At 47.4% G+C, this 20,107-nt stretch overlaps 2 protein-coding genes across 6 annotated transcripts; one reads left to right on the top strand and one right to left on the bottom strand.

Moving 5' to 3' along the window:
• Nucleotides 1-1,365: 1,365 nt before the first annotated feature.
• On the top strand, nt 1,366-6,499 carry pianp (PILR alpha associated neural protein; the record flags this gene model as incomplete). Its single annotated transcript, XM_056601473.1, has 4 exons — nt 1,366-1,469; nt 1,506-1,651; nt 2,151-2,229; nt 6,355-6,499. Coding segments are annotated over 4 exons (474 nt in total), but the record flags the coding sequence as incomplete, so codon positions are not given.
• Nucleotides 6,500-10,777: 4,278 nt separating this feature from the next.
• cops7a (COP9 constitutive photomorphogenic homolog subunit 7A) lies at nt 10,778-18,919 on the bottom strand. 5 transcript variants are annotated; one of them, XM_056602739.1, is made up of 8 exons: nt 18,814-18,919; nt 16,461-16,583; nt 16,152-16,227; nt 15,077-15,165; nt 14,034-14,236; nt 13,832-13,937; nt 13,136-13,315; nt 10,778-11,460 (listed from the first exon to the last, which is right to left on the bottom strand). In XM_056602739.1, the coding sequence occupies exons 2-7, from the start codon at nt 16,581-16,583 to the stop codon at nt 13,142-13,144; spliced, it is 771 nt and encodes a 256-aa protein (XP_056458714.1). In that variant the 5' UTR covers nt 18,814-18,919; the 3' UTR covers nt 10,778-11,460; nt 13,136-13,141. The 5 variants fall into 5 exon arrangements, with proteins under 5 accessions (XP_056458714.1, XP_056458710.1, XP_056458711.1 ...); XM_056602735.1 differs by having other exon boundaries at nt 10,778-11,575; nt 13,146-13,315; XM_056602736.1 differs by having other exon boundaries at nt 10,779-11,460; nt 13,146-13,315.
• Nucleotides 18,920-20,107: the final 1,188 nt, after the last annotated feature.

Raw genomic sequence — 20,107 nt, 5'->3', positions numbered from 1 at the left:
TTAAATCTCTTTCTACAGTCTCTTGCCCTCACTACATCCTTTTCTCTCCTCTCTCCCTCTCCTCTCTCTCTCGCGCTCCCCTCTCTCTCTCGCGCCCCTATCTCCCCTCTCTCTCCTCTCTCCAACTCTCACAGACTCTACATGTCTCAGTCGCTACGGCAACCAATGCTTTTTTCCCTCACTCGCTCCATATCTCCCCCTTTCTCACTGTCTCCTTCTCTCATTCCCTCTCTCCACAGCCAGAGGTAAGCATGATAACGGATATGTGTCGCTGCTGAGTGTGTGTGCGTCCTGGCGTGCCCTTCGCCTCCAAGTGTCTCTAAGTGACATTTCTGTGGCATTTAGACAGTAACTTGTGCTGCCTGGAAGTTGTTTCCTCTGCTCAAAGTGCCACATGGAAGGCTGGCTCTATGCACGCTGGACCTAATGATGATTTATGGGCTGTGCTCAGGTGTCTGTGTGTGTATGTGCGTGTTTACGAGGGGTAGGCAGTGGGTTTGTATCTCTGTATGTTTTTTAATGGCAGATGTGTGTACTGTATTGACATGTGGTGTGTAATTGAGCGTTAAATGCTCCTACCCAGAGGAGTGTGTGTTGTTCTGGAATAGGTGGGCTGGATGCCACCTACCCTTGCGCTGTATTTACCTGCCAATATGAAAGCTGCCCCCTCCTTCCGTCTCTCTCTTTCTCACTCTCTGTTGCTCTGTCTCTGCTCTCTCTCTCTCTCTCTCTCTCTCTCTCTCTCTCTCTCTCTCTCTCTCTCTCTCTCTCTCTCTCTCTCTCTCTCTCTCTCTCCCCATCCATCTGTGTCTCTTACTCCTGCACTCTTACTGTCTTCTCTGTTTCACCACAAAGAGCGAGATGATCGGAGGAGTGGAGTTTCAGTGAACAGACCGAAGCAATGGAGAGATGGTAAGAGGCGGATAATGGCCCAGACAATCACACACACACACAAACACACACACACACACGCACACACACACAGACACACACATGCACCCACCCATACACACATACACAAACACAAACACACAGGCTAACATTCGGACTGATTGATGCCACGGGATCACTGTAGCTGCTGTCTAGAGTGAAGCTGAGTGCGTCTTTATTGTTAACCTCTTGCCTCTCTCTCTCTCTCTCTCCTCACACTGCTCTCTCTATCTCTCTCTCTCACTCCATCCATCCTGTGCCTCCTCCAGCTCCATCTCTCCTGTCAAACGACTGACCGCCCATCGCTGCCTCCTCACCCTGCTCCTTGTCGCCGCAGCGGCGCCTCCATCCAGCGGTAACCGTGACGACACGAACCGCGTGGGTGCAGGCGACGAGCGAGCGGACGCCCTTTATATACCCGGCCTGTCCGTCACTGCCCAGGCCACGCCCACTCCCCTCTGGGCTGTGGTGTGGGGCCCCACGCACCCGCCGGAGGACGAGACGCATCACTTCCTGTCCAGCCAGGACCCCGACCTCGTGCACCAGCCCGGGGACCCGAGGGCCGGCGGCGGCAGCACCACGGCCACCGCCGAGTTCTGGCCCTTCCCCCAGGACGTGGTCAGCAGCAGCCAGACCCGGGGGGAGCCCGCCCTGGAGGCCCGGCACCCCGGGGGCCCCGACGCCGGGGGGGCGCAGGCGGAGGAGCGGGAGGCGGAGGAAGGTGGGCGGAGGGCGTGGGGGGGTTACGGATTTATAAATAAAGGCTGGTCGCGAGCCTTTGGGTACATGTTAATACAAACGCACACGCACGCACGGACACACACACACACTGATGCACACGCACACACACACATACTCATACACACACGTACCACCAGAGCCATCTCTCTCCGGGGAATTAGCTGTCACCACCACCGTGAGGCTGATGGTGGCTATGCGCAGCCAGCTGTGTCTATGGCGGGGAGCGCCTAATAAAGTTCTCCTCACTCACAGGAAGGGGCACGCTGATGACACACATCAAGATTCGGGGGGGGGGGGGGAGAGTGATGTCATCGGACCGGAGGCCAAACTATCGCACATCCAATTTCATACCCAAATGCCTTTATTGATTGCATTTCTTGAAAATATGGTTACTGTTTAAATATACCGGAAGTGTATTTTGTGTGTGTGTGTGTGTGTGTGTGTGTGTGTGTGTGTGTGTGTGTGTTTCTCGTACACAGTGGACCCTCAGTTCTACGTCACAGTGACCATCTCTTCGCTGCTTATCTTCACGGCAGTCGTCATAACCGCCAAACTATGGTAGGAGAAACCCCCCCGGCCCCTCTCTGTCCCTCTCTGCCTAGCCTGTTGTGTGTGTGTGTGTGTGTGTGTGTGTGTGTGTGTGTGTGTGTGTGTGTGTGTGTGTGTGTGTGTGTGTGTGTGTGTGTGTGTGTAGTCATGTGACCACTGGGCTGGATAAAGGCGTGATGACATCATCATTGCTCATCCCTTGACTTTCATTCCACATAAAATCCAAATCTTTCCATCGCTTCAATGTTTTCTATTTCGTACCGCGTCCCGTCTCGCGCTCCAGTGAGGTGTCCATCATTGTTATCCACTGTCCCTGTTTCCTGTCAAATCTCTTGTCATTCCTCATCAACTGCAGTTCTTTCTGAAACGGCCTTCGCTGCAACGGTGAATTCTGAGTTAAACGTGGCAGAAAATGTCAGGAGAAATGCAAAGGGCGCTGTGCGGCTGGGTCAAAGCTCTGCTGTGCTTCTCCTCGGGAAGACTCGCACGACAGCTGGGGGTTTAAGTTATTGTTTCGGTTGTCGTCGCTGACTGAGGAATATTGGGGAAGAGTGTGTCTCTGAAGGACGCGCTCGTGTTTCAGGCTTGTAGGTTAGTGTGCGTCTTTAAGATTACATTTTTCTGCCACAGCTCGGGCTGTTTTATGATAAGAGGAACACCAAACATCTTCCTCCAACAGTGAATAATCCATAAAGAGCTCCAGTAATGTCTTACTAATGACTTCGTCAGCAACAACATGGGCTCCCAAAGTCACATTTGGCACAACTGTGTGTCAATGAAAACCATTAGAGTTGCAATGATTAAAGATCCACCATCACCATTAAGGAAAGGAGCGACCGCAGTAGAAAGAAGCAGATCCTCTTGCATGCTTTCATGCTCTGCCAGAGTGTCCGCGTGCGATAGCAGCAGCAGCCGGGCTGGAAGCCCTGAGTGCATGAACTTTTGGGGGGGGGGGGTTCTGTCTGTCTTTGTAGGATGCGTTCGCTGCACATGGCCATTAGCTGTTAATAGGAGTCATCACGTGTAATGTAGTGGGGTCAATCTGCTGGTCAGATTGACCCCACCTATAGGGGGCAACTCTAACCCTAGGACTAAAGGGACCCATCAACAAGCATGCACACACACACACACACACACACACATGCATCAACACGCACAGATACACACACACTCTACATGCACCTATGCATGAATGCATGTACTCACACACACACACACACACACACACACACACACACACACACACACACACACACACACACACACACACACACACACACACACACACACACACACGCAAGCTTACACATACTGCCTTTCCGCTCTTTTTCTTCGTTCTCCACCTCCCCAATTTATCCTCTTATTCTTCTCTCTTATCGTTTCATTTGAACAGCCACTCTTGCGTGGCATAAATCCTTATTACCCTCCTCCCCATCCCTCTCTCTCTCTCTCTCTCCTCCGCTCCTCCTTTCTCCCTCCCCCCCCCCCCCCCCCCCCCCCCCCGCACACACAGCTCCATCGCCTCGCTGGGGGCTCCCCCCCTCCTATCGCCTCCTAGTCACACCATCTCTCTCTCTCGCTGAATGATTGTGCAAGTCATTCTTTTCTTCCTATTCTTTTTTCTTTTTCTTAACCCCCACATAAAAAAAAATCACCTTTCATTCCAGCACCATGGCATGGCGTCCGTACCACGGCCATGTCCCCGAGCCATGCGTCCCCGAGCCATGCGTCCCCTACCTCCCCCAACCCCCCTCCCTTATCTCCCCCAACCCAACCCCAGCGCCACCTCCTATCTCCCTCTCCCTGCACCACCTGCCGATCCCCAGATAATCCTCCATCATGCCCTGTGTGTGTGCGTGTGCGCGTGTGTGCGCGCGTGTGTGTGTGCGTGCGTGCGTGCCGATACCCGATCCCTCTCTTCTCCCTCTCTCTGTTCCCAAGACGGGCCCTAAGTATTGTTTGGATAACTGCATTAACCCACATAGGTAGGCATGCCAGAAGCCCCCCCCCCCCTCCCCTCTCCCAACCCCCTGGTGGGCTCAACTCAGGTTGAGTGTAAGGATCGAAGAGGAGGTGGGTGGAGGTGGAAGGAGGGAGGGAGGGAGGGAGGGAGGGAGGTGGAGGGAAGGGGAGGATATTAAGAGATGGAGGAAGCGCATCTTGTCCCGTAGCCCTGTGTAGATTGGCTGGGGCATCGGTGTCATTAATGTGTAAACAGCAGCCATGTGTTGGGCTCCTAGAGGGGCGGGGAGAGGGGGAAGTGAGTGTGAGGCTACAGATGGACTGGAGACGAGAGTGCGTGGACCAGCCTATAGTGGAAACTGGCGGCCGGCCAGTTCATTGTGATTACACTGTGGAGCGGGGAACATATGTTTAATGTCTTTCTCTCGCTCTTCTCTGTGAAGACTGTGTGGCTATGGCTAAGAGCGAGTGAGAGACTGAGAGCGAGAGAGCGAGAGAGCGAGAGAGAGAGAGAGAGAGAGAGAGAGAGAGAGAGAGAGAGAGAGAGAGAGAGAGAGAGCGAGGGAGCGCTGGAGGCAGTAGCAGAAAGGTGTTGGCCACGGGAGAGGACAGCGAATGCTAAGGGGATGTCATTTTTTTCTGGTGGTTCGTTGTATGCCTGTAACTGCTCCTAAGAGAGGCAGTCCCCAAGACTGTACTGTCTCTCGTGCACGCTCGCGCTCTCAATCGCTTGCTCTCGCTCTCTCTCTCTCTCTCTCTCTCTCTCTCTCTCTCTCTCTCTCTCTCTCTCTCTCTCTCTCTCTCTCTCTCTCTCTCTCTCTGCCTGCCTTGTGTGACTGATTGAAATAATATGAGGCCGTCTATGCTGTTTGTCACCCACCCTGCCCATTCCTCCACCCTGTCATAACCACGCAGCCCCCTCCCCCCCCCCTTTCACCCTTTCTGTTGATACTCCTCCCCTACCTCCCTTCTTTCTTCTCCTTCTTTTGCTCCTTATGTCTTCCTTCCTCTTCATGTCTCTTCATCCTTCTCCATCCCTCAATTCTCCTCCTTCCTTCCTACCTCCCTCTCTGTCTCACGCTCCTCTCTCCTCCTCCCTCCCTCTCTCTCATCTCTCTCTGACTCTCTCTCCATCCCCCTTTCTCTTCCTCCCTCCCTCTCTCCCTTTCCCTTCCTCCCTCCCTCTCCCCCTCTCTCTGACAGGGTTTTCTAATGAGTCCGATGAGTGTACTAACTCTCTCGGTGGCAAGCCAATGACTCTGCCGGCGCTAAATGGCTTCTGCTGTCTCTCAGCCTTCCCCCCCCTCCCGACTCTTTTTCGCACTCGCTCCTTTTTTCCTTTCCCTCTTTTTTTTCCCCCTCCACTCTCCGTCTGCCTCTCCACCTCATTCTCAATCTCAATCTGCCCTTGTGTCACTCCATTCCTCCCCCCCCCCCCCACACACTTCCATTTCTCCTCTCTCTCTGTCGCTCTCTCCCCATCATTATCCATCTCTCATCCTCAATGCTCTCTCTCTCTCTCTTATTGCCTCTGTCCCTGGTCCCTCCCCCACCTACCCCATAATGCTTCTTTATGTCTCTTCAAACTATTTGTGCCTTTGACTTTCTTTCATTCTCCCTCCTCCCCCTCCCCTCTCTGCATTATCTCAGCCCCGACAACCCTCTCTCCCTCTGCTCCCCCCCTCCATTATGACTGTATATCGATCTTAACAACATCCCCCTGTTGCTCCTTTAAAACCTTCTCCTCACCTACACCTCCTCCCTTTGTGTATCTTTTGGCCCTCTTTCATAGCCTCCTGTTTGTTATTTAAAACCTTTTCCTAAGACTCGTGTGGCTCTCTGCCTCCGACTCTACCCAGCTCTTTTAATGTATTGTCCACATTCTTTATCCCTCCTCATATCTCGAGTCTCTCTCATCTTTCTTGCTCTCTCTCGCCACTCCTCCTCTCTCCCTCTCCCCTTCTCCGTCCGCCTCGTCTCTCAATCTTGCTCTCTCCCCATCCCTCCCTTTGCCTTCATCTCTTTCTTCATCTCCCTCATCTCTCTCTCTCTCTTCCCAGCCCTCTTTAATTCTCTCTCTCTCTCTCTCTCTCTCTCTCTCTCTCTCTCTCTCTCTCTCTCTCTCTCTCTCTCTCTCTCTCTCTCTCTCTCTCTCTCCCTCTCTCTCCCCAGTTACGACCGCAGCTGCTCCCAGCATCCGCCCCCGCTCTCCCGCGCCGTGGCCCCTCCCCTCACCCTGGCGCTCCCTCGCTCCCTGGCTCCCGAGGACAGCCGGCAGACCCTCCACAGCCCCCCCTTCACCGACCGCGAGAGGTAATGAGTCGCCTCTGCAGCTCTCCACAGCGGCTGGATCCGTGTTGTGTTGGTGTTGGTGTTGACATGTGCGCACGGGTTCCAGTGTGTGTGCGCGCGCGCTAGGCGTCGTGTGTGCGCTCTGTGTCGGTGTGTTGTGTTGACGTGTGCGCACGGGTTCCAGTGTGTGCACGCTAGGCATTAGTGTGTGTGTGTGCATGTGAGTCCTCTTGGACTTGGGATGATCTGTTGTTTTTGTTATTCCTCTTTTTTTTTTCTCTTTCGCTGTTTATGCGTTTAGCTATCCTTGAGATATTGCGTGGGTGACAAAATACAACCCCCCTTTAGGGGATTATTAGGAGTGTATGTATGTGTTTATCAGTGGGGTCTGTGTGTGTGTGTGTTGTTGTTATGGTGATGGTGTAGTAGCATGTTTGCGCGCCAGTGTAAAGCGGCTCCGTTATCTCGCTCTGTGAGGGTGAGGAGTATAATTGGGATGCAATGCTACTCTCAGCGGAGCGGTGGGGGCCTGCAGGGGTCTGCTGGTTCAGTCAGAGGTACCTAGGAACCCAAACCTCCCCTCGCAGTGACTCACCCCAGGGCTTTTGTAGAGACAATCCCTGAAAATACAACAAAAAAAACGAAAATAAAACAGCTTTTTCTTAAGAGAAAAGGGATTTCACGTTAATCTCAATCAGGGTAATTATAGGGCTGTGCTCCAGCTCTCCCACTCTCTCTCATTGCCCTGTTGTCCTCCTCTTCCTCCTTCCGCTCCCTCATCGCTCATCACCGCCGTCTCCCCCTAGTGATGAAGTCCCCCCCCCCCCCCCCCCCCCCCCCCCCGCTCCTCCAGCCGCGGGCCCCTCTGCTCCGTCTCCGAGACGCTTCACTATCTTCCATGCGCTCGCCTCCCCTTCCCCGTATCCACTTATTAGAGCGGCTGAGGCCCTAACCTGCTTATCTACGGTTCTCTCTTCCTCCATCCAACTCTCACCGTGTCTGTCTCTCTTGCCCTGTCTCTGTGTCTGTGTGTCTCTCTCTCTTTCTGTGTCTGTGTGTCTCTCTCTCTCTCTCTCTCTTTCTGTGTCTCCTTTGAGCCAGGATCCCCGTCGTAAACCTCTGAGGTGACAGTTCTTCCCCCCCCCCATTTGATAAACACTTCTGTGGGGCCTGCGGAGAGCCATCAACAAGACCACAGGTTGTGCCCGTGGCGCCATTTTGTTCTTCCTTGAGACTGTGAAATGAAATCAGGGATTCCAGGTACCCAATTGTTGCGAAGCATCCCGGCTTTTCCCTGAGGTGTTAAAGAAAAAAAGAGACAAGCTCATCTTCCTGCTCCTCGCTTTCTTCCTTCCACTCCCCGGCTCGCCCTGGCTCTCCGGCGCTGGGTGTGAATCTCTCTCGTCCCCCCCCCCTTGGTTTTAATGCCTCTGTAGCAGGATCACTGGCTCCTAGCCGCTACTGCCGCGAGCTGCACCTGACCAACCAACTGCTTCAAACCGCCGTGGCTAATTCAAAAACAAGCCTGTCGTCTCCCACCCTCCAAGGCGACACCTTGCCCCAGCTTCCACGTTTGCGGGGGATACAATTGCACATCTGTCGTCTCTGCCCCGCAAAAAAACAAAAATAAAGACGCTAGAGCCGTTGAATCCAGCAAATCCCAGCTTTCTTTTTGGATGAAACCGCACATTACAAACGCGCAGTAGTGATGGATATTGTCGGTTGGTAAACGGTTAATGAAAGCCATTCTCTGGCATTCTCCTAAGACTGAAGAGGGAGGGGGAATGGTTTATCACAAAGCTGTAGCCGGCAGGCAACGTGTTTACCATGTCACGCTCCAGAAACCGCTGTTCATTCCTGCTTTGGGCGCCACGAAAAAAATTCAAATACCACGGCTTTCCCCCCCCTCCACAACCACGTTGGCAAAGAGAAGGCCGTTTTGTCTCGCAGGTTATTTTTTTCCCCTTCATGATTTGTTCTCTTAATTATCTGGATGATGTAGTGTCATGTTTTTGTTGGGCCTTCGCGGGCATCCTGGTCTCTGCTGGACCCACGAGGACGGGTTCTTCAACACAGTATTTCTTCCAGAGGTGGTGGGCAACACACACACACACACACACACACACACACAGAAAGGGCATTGCTGTTACAATCAATATTTTAAAGCTGGTTCAAGTCTGGTTTATATGGTGTTGCCGTGAAAAGTATATAAATGTCATTACGTAGAGAATCGAACTATAAATAAAGATGAGTCAAACGTGTCGCCGAGTATTGCAAACTGATGTTAAACATTTTAGCTATCTCAGTTCACTGAACTGTTCAAATAATGACATCATGGTGATTGCCATCATCATCAGTACCAATCATCCAATGGCTGCCGATCTGGGTGAGATGATCGATGACAGATTGATGACAGATTTGCAGTGCACATGAAGGAACGCCACTTCCAGCCCTGTAGGCCTACAAGGGTTTTGCATGTGTACGGTAAAACAACAACTATATATCAACATTGCATTTGCATAGAGTATACGTATTAATACATGTATGTTTTTATATATCAGTGAGTACTATCTTCCGGAATACTTCAACAACCAAATTAGTTTGGTTCTTATTTTTTTTTGAAGCAGCTCTGAGGAAATACCTCCCACACAATTTTTTAACAAAACCTCAAACACACATAGTGCTGGTGATCACGTTGCGAGTCTTGCAGTAAACCAGTGTCTTGTGGTTTTTAGTAGCATTCCTGTAGGCATCCAGCCTTTCTGTACTGTTAAAAATCAACAATAAAAAGGCATAACTCTTGTGTTCAAGACTTGTGTCCCATGTGTCTACTTATGTGCTGTGTTGAATGGAATATCCTAGGGGCTGTGGAAGGGTGCCCCCTAGACCAATGGTGCTTAATGGGTAACAAGGAAGTGCGCTACTCACATTTTAATAGTCAACCCTGCATCCTAATGCTCATCCCCTAATGTGCATATTAGTCCGCCGACCTTGCACTCATTTTATCACTGGGATTGGAGCGTCATTGCGTATGCCAGGCATAAGTTATCAGTTGAAGAGACGTTCCAGGTCAACGAGACTGAGATTCTGGGTCCCCCACCTGATGACTTGGCCTCCCAGGGCTATTTTCACCCCTCCCAACCACCACCCGGTGAGGCGCGTTGGCACCTGCAGGAGAAAAACGACGTGCTCCCCAAGAAGTTCAAGGAGTACTTTTTCATATAAATGTCAATAACATCAGGGAGGCGGGGTAGAGGGGGCATAGTTACGGCTGTGTACCGAGATTCCTTGTGTGCGTGCATGTGTATGCGTGCGTGTGAGAGAGATTGTGTGTGTTCCACTAGTCGTTTACATCTTCTCTGGGTACTTTACTGATCAATCACTGTAATTGATTGGCGCGAATCCACTGGAAATTTTTAACAGCACAAAATCCCTTCTCCCCTCCCCAGAACGAGGTATAAGCCAGTAGACGACCCAACAATCCATAAGCCAGGTGGGCAAAGAAACAAACTCCGAGAGCAGACGCCAGCATATAAATACTGGAGGAGCCTGCAGTCACTCCAATGCATCTATAACACACATCAATCTTCCAAATGTGTGTGTGTGCGCGCTCACACACACACAAAGTCCATAAAGTGTCCCTTTAAACACTAAAACACATTTAGGTGTACAGCTGTTAGAATTCACAGCTTCCAACTGTTGATGGAGCAAACAGTATACCACTAAAGCTCAATCCCAGACTGAAATTAACACCCCTATTTATAGATATGGGGAGGCGAGGGGGGAAAAGGGTATAGGGGGAGGGGGTATTAAACAGGCTCATCCTTTTCTGCTTTTTAAAGCTTGGATTCCTCCATCGCCTCGCTGGGTGAATTAATTGCGGCGGGGTCTTGTCAGAAGGAGGACTATGGAGCAGAGAACAGATACACAGACAGGGCGCAGAGCAAGGGGAGAGATGGACATGGCAGGCAGCATGATACGGGCAATTTTGACTGTCTGACGGAGGGAAAAGTGAGCCTCCCGAGCAATTTCACCAGACGGTTTTGACATGAAAACAGAAGCTGTCGGCCAAACACGGTGAAATATGAATGGGATCCGCGTGCGAGTGTGTGCTTTGCACTGCGCGCACACAGGGGGAGCCTTGCCTCTATAATACATCACTCTTTGGGGAGACGCCCTAATTAATCGCTTGACCTCTTAATGCGCGTCCCCCACCCTCCTGCGAGGTAACATTTAGCTGTGCGCTCTCCAGAGACGCACTTCTCCGGCGCGCTGAACACCACGCGAGCGACAGCAGCAGCAGTAATAAGCACGTCAACCATAAGTACAGGGTCCTTCGTTTATTTCCCCACTTTTATTTTACACATGTCCCAACTTAGCAGAAAGAAAGACAATGAAAATATACAAACAATAAATCGCATATCGTTAAATCTGCACCCAGTCCGTTTCCATCACACAGATAAAACATATATGCATCACAACACACGCACTGATCCGGTTGGTGGTGGTGGTTGGTAATGGTCTGTGGCTTAAACCAATCATCATCCAGATCCAAGCCTCTGCGGTTCCATGGGCCAGACGCACGCTGCCCGCCAGCGACACTCTCGCGTCGTACAATTTACCCAGGGTGCGTCCCAGGCACACTGCCTGCCAACGCCGCTGTCAACTGCACAACACCGCTGTCACACCTGTCATTCTCATTTTGCTTACTTATCATTGGGAGACTCTGGAGGAGGGGAAAAAGGGGAAGGAGGTTGACAGAAAGTTAAAAAAAAACAAAAAATAAAATACAAATTCTTTGAGCGATCCTTGCTTATTTTTGGGCTTTCGATTTCTCTCCGGTCTTCGTGGTGGTGAATATCGGGTAGATAAGGGGGAGGGGCCTTCCATCAGGAATGATCACATCGTCCGTATGACTTTTTTTTTGTGTTTTTTTAGTTTTGTTTCTCATCCGTCCGTCTCTGTCAGTGTGTCATGTCCCCGTGTCTGTAAACCAGTGAAAAGAAGCATTTTCCAGTGCCGGTTTTTGTCTCGGGGTGGGGTGGGGGGGCACCGCCACCTTCAATTAGACTTAGACCAGATCTTCCCACTGCCGCGCAGCCTGCGGGGGGAAGAGAGGACCCACACACAAGCCTTTGTTAGTATACAGTGTTTAATACACCTGTGTACTATTTGCTGGTTAGGCATCAAGCGGAGGCTCTATGCTGACTGACTTTTTTCTTAAGCAGGGCATTAAAAGGAGCAGGTAGGGTGTTAGGGCATCTTGCTCAGTTATGCCTCAAGGGTGCTGAAGGGATCGAACACAGCCTTTCAGCTGGGAGTCAAACTAGCCCAGACATTGGGGTTTGAACTCACAACCTTTCAGCTGGGAGTCAAACACCCTAACCCAGTCATTGGGGTTTGAACTCACAACCTTTCAGCTGGGCATCAAAACACCCTAACCAGAAGAATACCCTGTGCATGCCTATCATTATTGTTTTAAACACCAACATGCCACAAATATCTAGTTCATTAAACCTCAACCCCCATGGGCTCACAGTTCCTCTTAAAATAGTCCTGCGTTAAAGGGCATGGCTGCGGGGGGCCAGGATGAAGGAGTTGTAGATAGGTGATTGGCTGGGTGTCGCTACCACAGCACTTCCGATCATGAGGAAGAACCGCTAATGTGGCTTAATTAGGGTCTACCGGCATTAATAATGCATTTTAGAACGTATTATCACCTTAATCGTAACAATTAAATAAACCATTGCTTCACATTGCAAGGGTTATCTCAAGGGTTTGGGAATTTCTTTTAAGAAATAAGAGTGCTTACTGAACGTTATCAGGCGCCTTTTAATGTAGAAAAGATGCGTCTAAATGATGCCTCATAAAATAATCCCTTTAGTAAGAGTCGATAAAACCAAAAACATCTCCATGTGAACACTGGGGGGTGCGGAGCCAGCCAGGGGTGTCCTGTATATCCAGTGACATTTCCAAACTCCGGATCCATGCAACGTTAGTGCATAGTAATTGGGCCGGATGGAGACAAAACAGAAGAAGAGGGTCTGTGATACTAGGGTTATAATACGGTTTGAAAACGCATCGTATCTGATAATGAAGCTGCTCTATGCAGACGCACGCACACTCACTCAAACAAACACACACACCACTTACACTGGCAGCTGGCTTTTTAATGTTTATTGAAAATATGGAAACAAACCGACTCCCAGTTGAATTGACAGTGCTCTCAGAAAGAATATTCCACTAAAAGCCCTTAATTCACTGTGTTTCAAACTCCCATTATGGAGATGCAGTTTGGTTGCAGCTCGACTGTCTCGGTTGTAAACAGTCGTGCCACGGTTAATGAGAACTGAAGAAAACAAACAATTATTTAGTATTAATGTCAAATGTCAGCCCACCCATCTAATTGGTCTAAAAAAGGTAATTTCAGGGTGTTTTGCAAAACAAACCACTGAAGTAATGAGATATATATATATATATATATATATATATATATATATATATTATATATATACACACACACATATAGATCATCACCTAACAGGCACAATATTATTTTCCAGATTTTTACGTCAGGTTTATGTCATTTTAGAAAGCACCTCTCTGTCCTGAAGCCATTGACCACCACTCAAACATAGATTGAAGAAAAGGGTAGCCTTACTTTAACTTACCCTTTAACCTTTGAACTTTTTTTGCCCGGCTGTCGTGGTTCCTGAGAGGATGCGGGGTCTCTTGGCTCTGCTGGCTGGTCTGCGTCCTGATTGGACGCAGCGCCAGCAGGGGCGGGGCCAGAGGATGGTGAGGCTGAGCTAGCCTTTAATGTTTTCTGTAAATTGGAAACCTGAGGGGAAAGAAACAATGTGAACCAGATGACTCTCTCCCTCTTTATATAAATCTACCGGCAGCTTGACAGAAACCATAACAGAAGATAGAAGGCCATTTCACTGCATTGTTAACGAACAGTTTAATCTAAAACCTGCGCGACACTGTCCAACGTTTTCTTTCATTTTGCTGGTGCTCCGCCGGACCGACGTTCTCCAGGGGTTTATTAATAATTGCTAAAATAATTTAGAATGGGACGCGTTTGATCCATCAGATTACCATTATGATCAATCACATTGTAGTTACCCCCCCTCCAAAAAACGTTTGATTGAAGATCCACAGGGGAGATGTCATTTAACATTCATATAATCTAACACACACACACACACACACACACACACACACACACACACACACACACACACACACACACACACACACACACACACACACACACACACACACACACACACACACACACACACACACACACACACACACACACACTTTGAAGCATGAAGTCACAAAGACTGACCTCGGTTTCCACCTGAACTTTGACCTTGAGCTGGCTCTCTCTGTACTGGTTGGCTCTGGTCACCTGCTCCTCTATTCCACACAGCACGGCTTCACAGCCTGTACACCTTTGGGAGGGTCGGGGATGTATGTATTCATTTGTAGAATAAAACATGACTTATTACACACACGGACAGCATGGGGTAAGGCCTCAGTACACTTACCACTCCTGCAGTGTGTTGACGATGTTGGGGAGCTCGTTGGGGCCGAGGTCCCGACCCACGCTGCAGTCCACCTCCACCTGCTGGTTCCTCTGGTCCAGCTTGCCCTGGATGATGTCGCAGTACACAGCGTCGATCAGCAGGTCCTCCAGCTCACGCACGTTCTTCAGCTCCAGCTGCTGCAGCAGCAACGAGTAGGGCAGGCACTGTGGGGGGGGGTGGCACACGCACACACACACACACACACACACACGGTAAACAGGTGCTGACTGACTTCAATGCAACATCAAGAGCAAATGACAAAGGCAGTAATGGTAAAATTGCTCATTTGACTAAATGACTCCAGGAGTAAGGGGGTGGGGTAACATATTTTGCAGTTAAATATTTAGCAGTTAAAAGAAGTGGAATCTCGCATGCCTGGAGAGATGAAATGTGATATATCAGCAAGACAACCAGAGGGCCAAAATAACAGGTAAATTAGGAGGAAACAAAGGAGACCATATGATCATTTGTCTTCTGCCGAAACTAATACAATAATCCATTCTCTTAGACCAAATCTAGACACATAAAAAAACAATTGAATGTAAAATCTTTGTTTTCAGAAAAAATGACAGTTATTTTAAGGGCATAATAAACTAACAATGATCCATCTCCAAGACAGAATATTTGAAGATAAGCTAAACTAAGGACAGCGGATGAATTTCAAGTAAAGAAATAGATTCTGTGCGACAAGAGAGAGATAGGTTACTCTGTTGCCATAGCGCTAATCAAGACGTTATAAATATAGCCACCAGCTCAGAACACACACAAGCTCAAAAGAAGAACTTCCTCCTCTATAATTTGGATAATGTCCCGTAATAACAAAGGGGTGCCACTTTCTGAAGCGATCTTGATCATACCTCCTTAATAACAATGTTAGTTTTGATGGACATTTGATGGGTGTCTCGCTTCTAAAAATCATTTCAAATGAAACCATTGGGCCATTAGCTACAAAGTGAAAGAGGTGAGAGGCATGTGTAGCGCGAGGGACGTTTTCGGATGACTACCTTGAGGTTGGACGCCAGGCTCATTATGGACAGGTGGCGGAGTTTGTTCTTCTGCGCTGGTGTCAGCTCGGGAAGAGATGCGGCCCGCTCTAGAAGCATACAAATAGCAAGGGAGGGATGACAGGTGGAGGGATGGAGAAAGAGAGGGAGACATTGTGTCAAACCCTGGGGGGCCATCACAGCCATCAGCTTGGAGGTGCTAGTATCATTTAGTGGGAATGTGACAGGCAGTCATGCAGGTTTACGTGTGTGTGTGTGTGGGTGTGTGTGTGTGTGTGTGTGTGTGTGTGGTGTGTGTGTGGTGTGTGTGTGTGTGGTGTGTGTGTGTGTGTGTGTGTGTGTGTGTGTGTGTGTGTGTGTGTGTGTGTGTGTGTGCTAGTAGAGAGCATGCAGGTTCTCCAGTGCTGCCATGGAGACAGGTCTCACACCCAGATCTAACTCCATTACACCTCTATCTTACCTCCCTTTCTTCCTAAGTGCTTTTCCCAGGATAGAATAGGTGAAATTAATAATACAGAATAAATAAAGAGTCATTTTTATTCCTCCCCATTAGTACATGACTGGCACAACATACTGTGCCGGATTTCAATTCAATTATATGAAATGCATTTCATATGACAACTTGCTAATGCAACCATGGTGGCATTCTCACTGGCACTCTACCAATCAGAAGGCTGAACACAAGGCAGTACGGGGGCCTGCTGTGATTGGATCTGTGCCATACGTCATTGGGCTGCCACTTTAGCCTTCTGTGACCCGGGTTCTTCTGCGCAGTAGGGCTGCAACCATTCGTCTAAATATTCCAATCATGGATCCTTAAGAAATTAATCTTTTAGTTTTCTTGCCTGCTTGTCAGATGAAGCAAGTCAATGAAAGATCCCTTTGGAATGTGACGGAATGTCTAGTTCGTTTGAGGATATTTTGACTGTATCATTGACTAATCCCCAAAATGATGGTTAGATTGATCAACCATGAAGTTACTTGCAGGTAGTCAGTGCCATGCCGGCAATTAAAAAAACGGCACAATGACTTGTACAGTATTATTTCTTTAAAAACACCAGTGCCACCGCTATACCTTTGTAGTCGCAGTAGGTCCCATAGGCAAAGAGGTTGAGGAGCTGGTACACTGGAGCATGAGGGCCGTTCTCCAGCTGTGGGGGGCAGAAATTAATCAAACCAAAAAACAAACTCAAAATGATGGTGGCCAATATATGCCCTGTGAGCTCTAAAACTTTACAGACAGCTCTGGCTATGACGCACATTAAAGAGAGAGAGATAGCATGTGTGAGTGAGAGAAAGAGGTGAGTGTGCGCGAGAGAGAGAGAGAGCGAGCGAGAGAGCGAGCGAGAGAGAATGACTGAGAGACATAGGAGTTGGTGTGCACCTCCTTGACGTTAGGCAGCTCGAGGATGTCAGAGAAGACGTAGAGGCCTGGGGTCTCCAACAGAGAGCTGACAGCCTGGGCCAGGGCAGGGCCCGACAGAGACAGGAGTTGCTCCACCTCCATCTGGGACCAGAGGGGGACACAGTGGTCAGAGACACACCCAACAGGTCACACTATGGCTGAACAGACACATAAAGGATCAATTGGCATTGTATCTGATAAGACAAACTGAAGTCAAATGGCCTAATTTAATAATCTGGGCATATTTTTCCAGGCCTCTTAAAATAATGGATTTTACTTTGTATAAATGAACATTACTGCATGCATACAGCAGGCTTTATAGGAACCCAAAGTGGAGTGAGACAGAGATTTCATCAAGTGTAGATTTGCCCGTTGAGCATCCCTTTTCATATGAGAAACCTTTTAGTTATTTTTGCAAATGTCAACATTTGGAGTTTCTTTTTGCCTTCAAGAATTAAAATGCCTGATTAAATTAAACATAGGCTGGTGAACCTGCACTATGGAACCCTTTTTCCCTGCAGACATCGATTTAGTTAAGAATGATATGCTATTATGAGCCATCAACCAAGGGACATTTTCTCTTATTCTATTCAGTCAGTAGCAAAGAAGGCAAGATTATCAAGATGAACTAGAATGATGTCTGCAGGGAATACATTTGACGTATAAAAATATATAACTTTAGGCTTTAAGTTATTTATGTACATTTTCAATTTCAGATTCCATCATTCGTGACAAAAACATGCATCTGAAATGAGTGCGGTTCCAGTTAAACGAAAATCCAAAATGCTGAAAATAAAATGGAGAAAGCAGATAAGTCCAGATGGGACTCACTGCTGGACCTCTGAAATCCTATTATAGATATGAATTAGCTAATGGAATCATCACAAGTACGATCACCCATGCCTACCTAAACTGAAAATGGCAACTGGGCTTTGAAGGTGAGCTTTTAATAGGCTTAGTATTTCTATGCAGACAGGCCACAGTGACAGTGTCCTTAACAGTTTGTTACCCTCCTCTTAAATATTTAATATACAGGCCTGTCTGGCTTTTAGACCAAAGGTGTGACCCTTTCATACACCTATCAGATTCAATTTCTGGAAGAATTAAAGTAAAATAGTCATTAAGGTGAAGAGCAACACCTGTATTGAAAAAATAGGGGGGCCTCCCGAAAACGATAATTTAAGATCCTATAAAATACATATTTTATAGGATCTTCAAATATTTATTTTATATGATAGAAAACACATTGTCATTTGTCATTTTAGTTCTAGTGAAACAATACTGACTCGATCAACTGCATTTAGAATCACTGTTAGAATGAGAATGAATGGTCAAGCCAATATATATCAACGCCAATGTAGACAGTCTTTATTTTTGACCAGAGCCAACCTTTATAAGTAACTTTCTGCACACACATTGCCAAAAAAAGGTGTGTCCAATAATGACAACAACTACCTAAGAAAGAAAAGTAACACTCAGTGACTTTCTGTGATTTCCAGAACATCCATACTAAATAATCTCGTGGTTGAGTAAATAAAGAGTACAAGCAAATAGGACTGCCTCTGTCACGTCAACAAGGCCCACAATTCAAGGTAGAATACTATTAGAAAATCAATCCGTTGATGTTTGCACATCAAAGTGAATACCTTATCACGAGTTATTCAATTTATATGCAAATCATGAACCAAGTGATCGTCCTAAATTTGGGAGGTCCACTTGATTTGAAGAATACGTTAAATGCTTCAATATCAGGACGTCAGCATTATCATTTCAAATATGTCTGTAGCCCTTACAGTTAGTCAATGGGTCAATACGTTTTAATATATATATATATATATATATATATATAGAGATACACATATATAGATACACACACACACACACACACACACACACACACACACACACACACACACACACACACACACACACACACACATTAGCAGTTTGTTAACCAGACCACCATGTTTAATAAGTTAGCCACCATAGTGACCTAGTAAGTTATAAACCACTTCTACGGACTCACTCAGACAACACAGCAGTAGAAGCAATAGGACGTCTGAATGTAACCCATGTGTGATCGGTGTTTGAGCATAGCAGAGTACGGATCTTCAGTTTTAAAACAATGTGTCTTGCTAACAAGCTGGCCATCTAATGATGTAAAAACGCCGAAAGGCTTCATGCTAAGCGTTAGCACAAGGCCTCATGACGGTTCAACGCCCCGACGCTTCACATCAAACCGTGATATCGCAAACAAAATATTGAAATAGTTTAAGCAGTCAAACTCCGCCATAATAATAAGGTAAAAACTAGCCACATGTATAAATATTACCTCGTTATGTGGCTGTCTAGTGGATAGCCTCTGTGGATAGTTCCGTTCAGTTGTCAGCGCACGTTTGACAACAAAATAACGTGCTCTCCCATTGGACAATAAGGAAATGTGGGCGGGGCGCAGTGTGCTGTCAGTCAGTGAACGCTAAAGCCCTTGAGCCTTGCGTCGAGCGAATAGGGCCATCTCGCGGTGATATCACAATCATAAGGTGATGACCTGAACTGCTGTGTATCTACAAAGGGAGGCGTTGCCATCAGTATGCCACTTTGTGTAATATTGGCCCAACATCTCAAATCAAGCACATAATTCAAGTCCTTACAAACACAGATTACCTAATTTCAATACATTTACAATAATTCACTATTTTTTTAATGCATCCTTTGTCAAAACATTTCCAATGAATTTCATTGTAATGACTATCTCTAAAAAATTGGAGAGCCAGCGAAAAAAGAACTATAAGTAAACCACTACATATAGTTCTGCCACATTTCTCACATTACCTAAATGCAAGTTTAAACAAATAACTTTGAACTTTCTCAACATTACTCTTCATCTCCAACTCAATGGTGTCCATTTGGCAGATGCAATTGTAAATGTATTTGCACTTCACAGGGAACATAGCACCCAGTCAGAGAGGCTGTGCAGGTCAGTGCAGTCAGCACAGTCTCCCCCAAACTGGGGGGCTCTGAGTATCTGTTGCATTACAGCAAAATTAGGTTAACAGTTAACACTATCCTTTATTTTATCTTCTGGTGCATTGGTTATATTTAAATAGACCATAACTCTAAACTGTGTCATTATTAGATTAGACACAGAACTTTATTTTTTATTTATTTTCATTTTTATAGTGTAAGACAATATAAATTGTCTGCTTGAAGCTATACTTATATAATGTATAAGATATCTTTGAAGAGACATTGTATTCTAAGTATCTATGTCCGCCAAGATAACCTAGAAATGGTCATCAAATCCCCCAATCCGCTTGTGTGTGTTTCCTCTGAAATTCATCTGGGAAAACTATTAGCTTCCCTTGATATCTTTAGTTGGTTGATGGACAGCAATTAGTTCAGTTTTAAGGGCTATGCTTATGATTTCCAGTTCTGTGTTACTTAAATGAAAACACACATGCACACACAGAACACATGCACAATCACACACACACACACACACACACACACACACACACACACACACACACACACACACACACCACACACACACACACACACACCACACACACACCACACACACACCACACACACACACACACACACACACACACACACACAAACAC

Source organism: Gadus chalcogrammus, chromosome 11 (assembly GCF_026213295.1).
Source record: "Gadus chalcogrammus isolate NIFS_2021 chromosome 11, NIFS_Gcha_1.0, whole genome shotgun sequence".
NCBI lineage: Eukaryota > Metazoa > Chordata > Actinopteri > Gadiformes > Gadidae > Gadus > Gadus chalcogrammus.
This window is presented reverse-complemented; position numbering and strand designations above follow the sequence as displayed.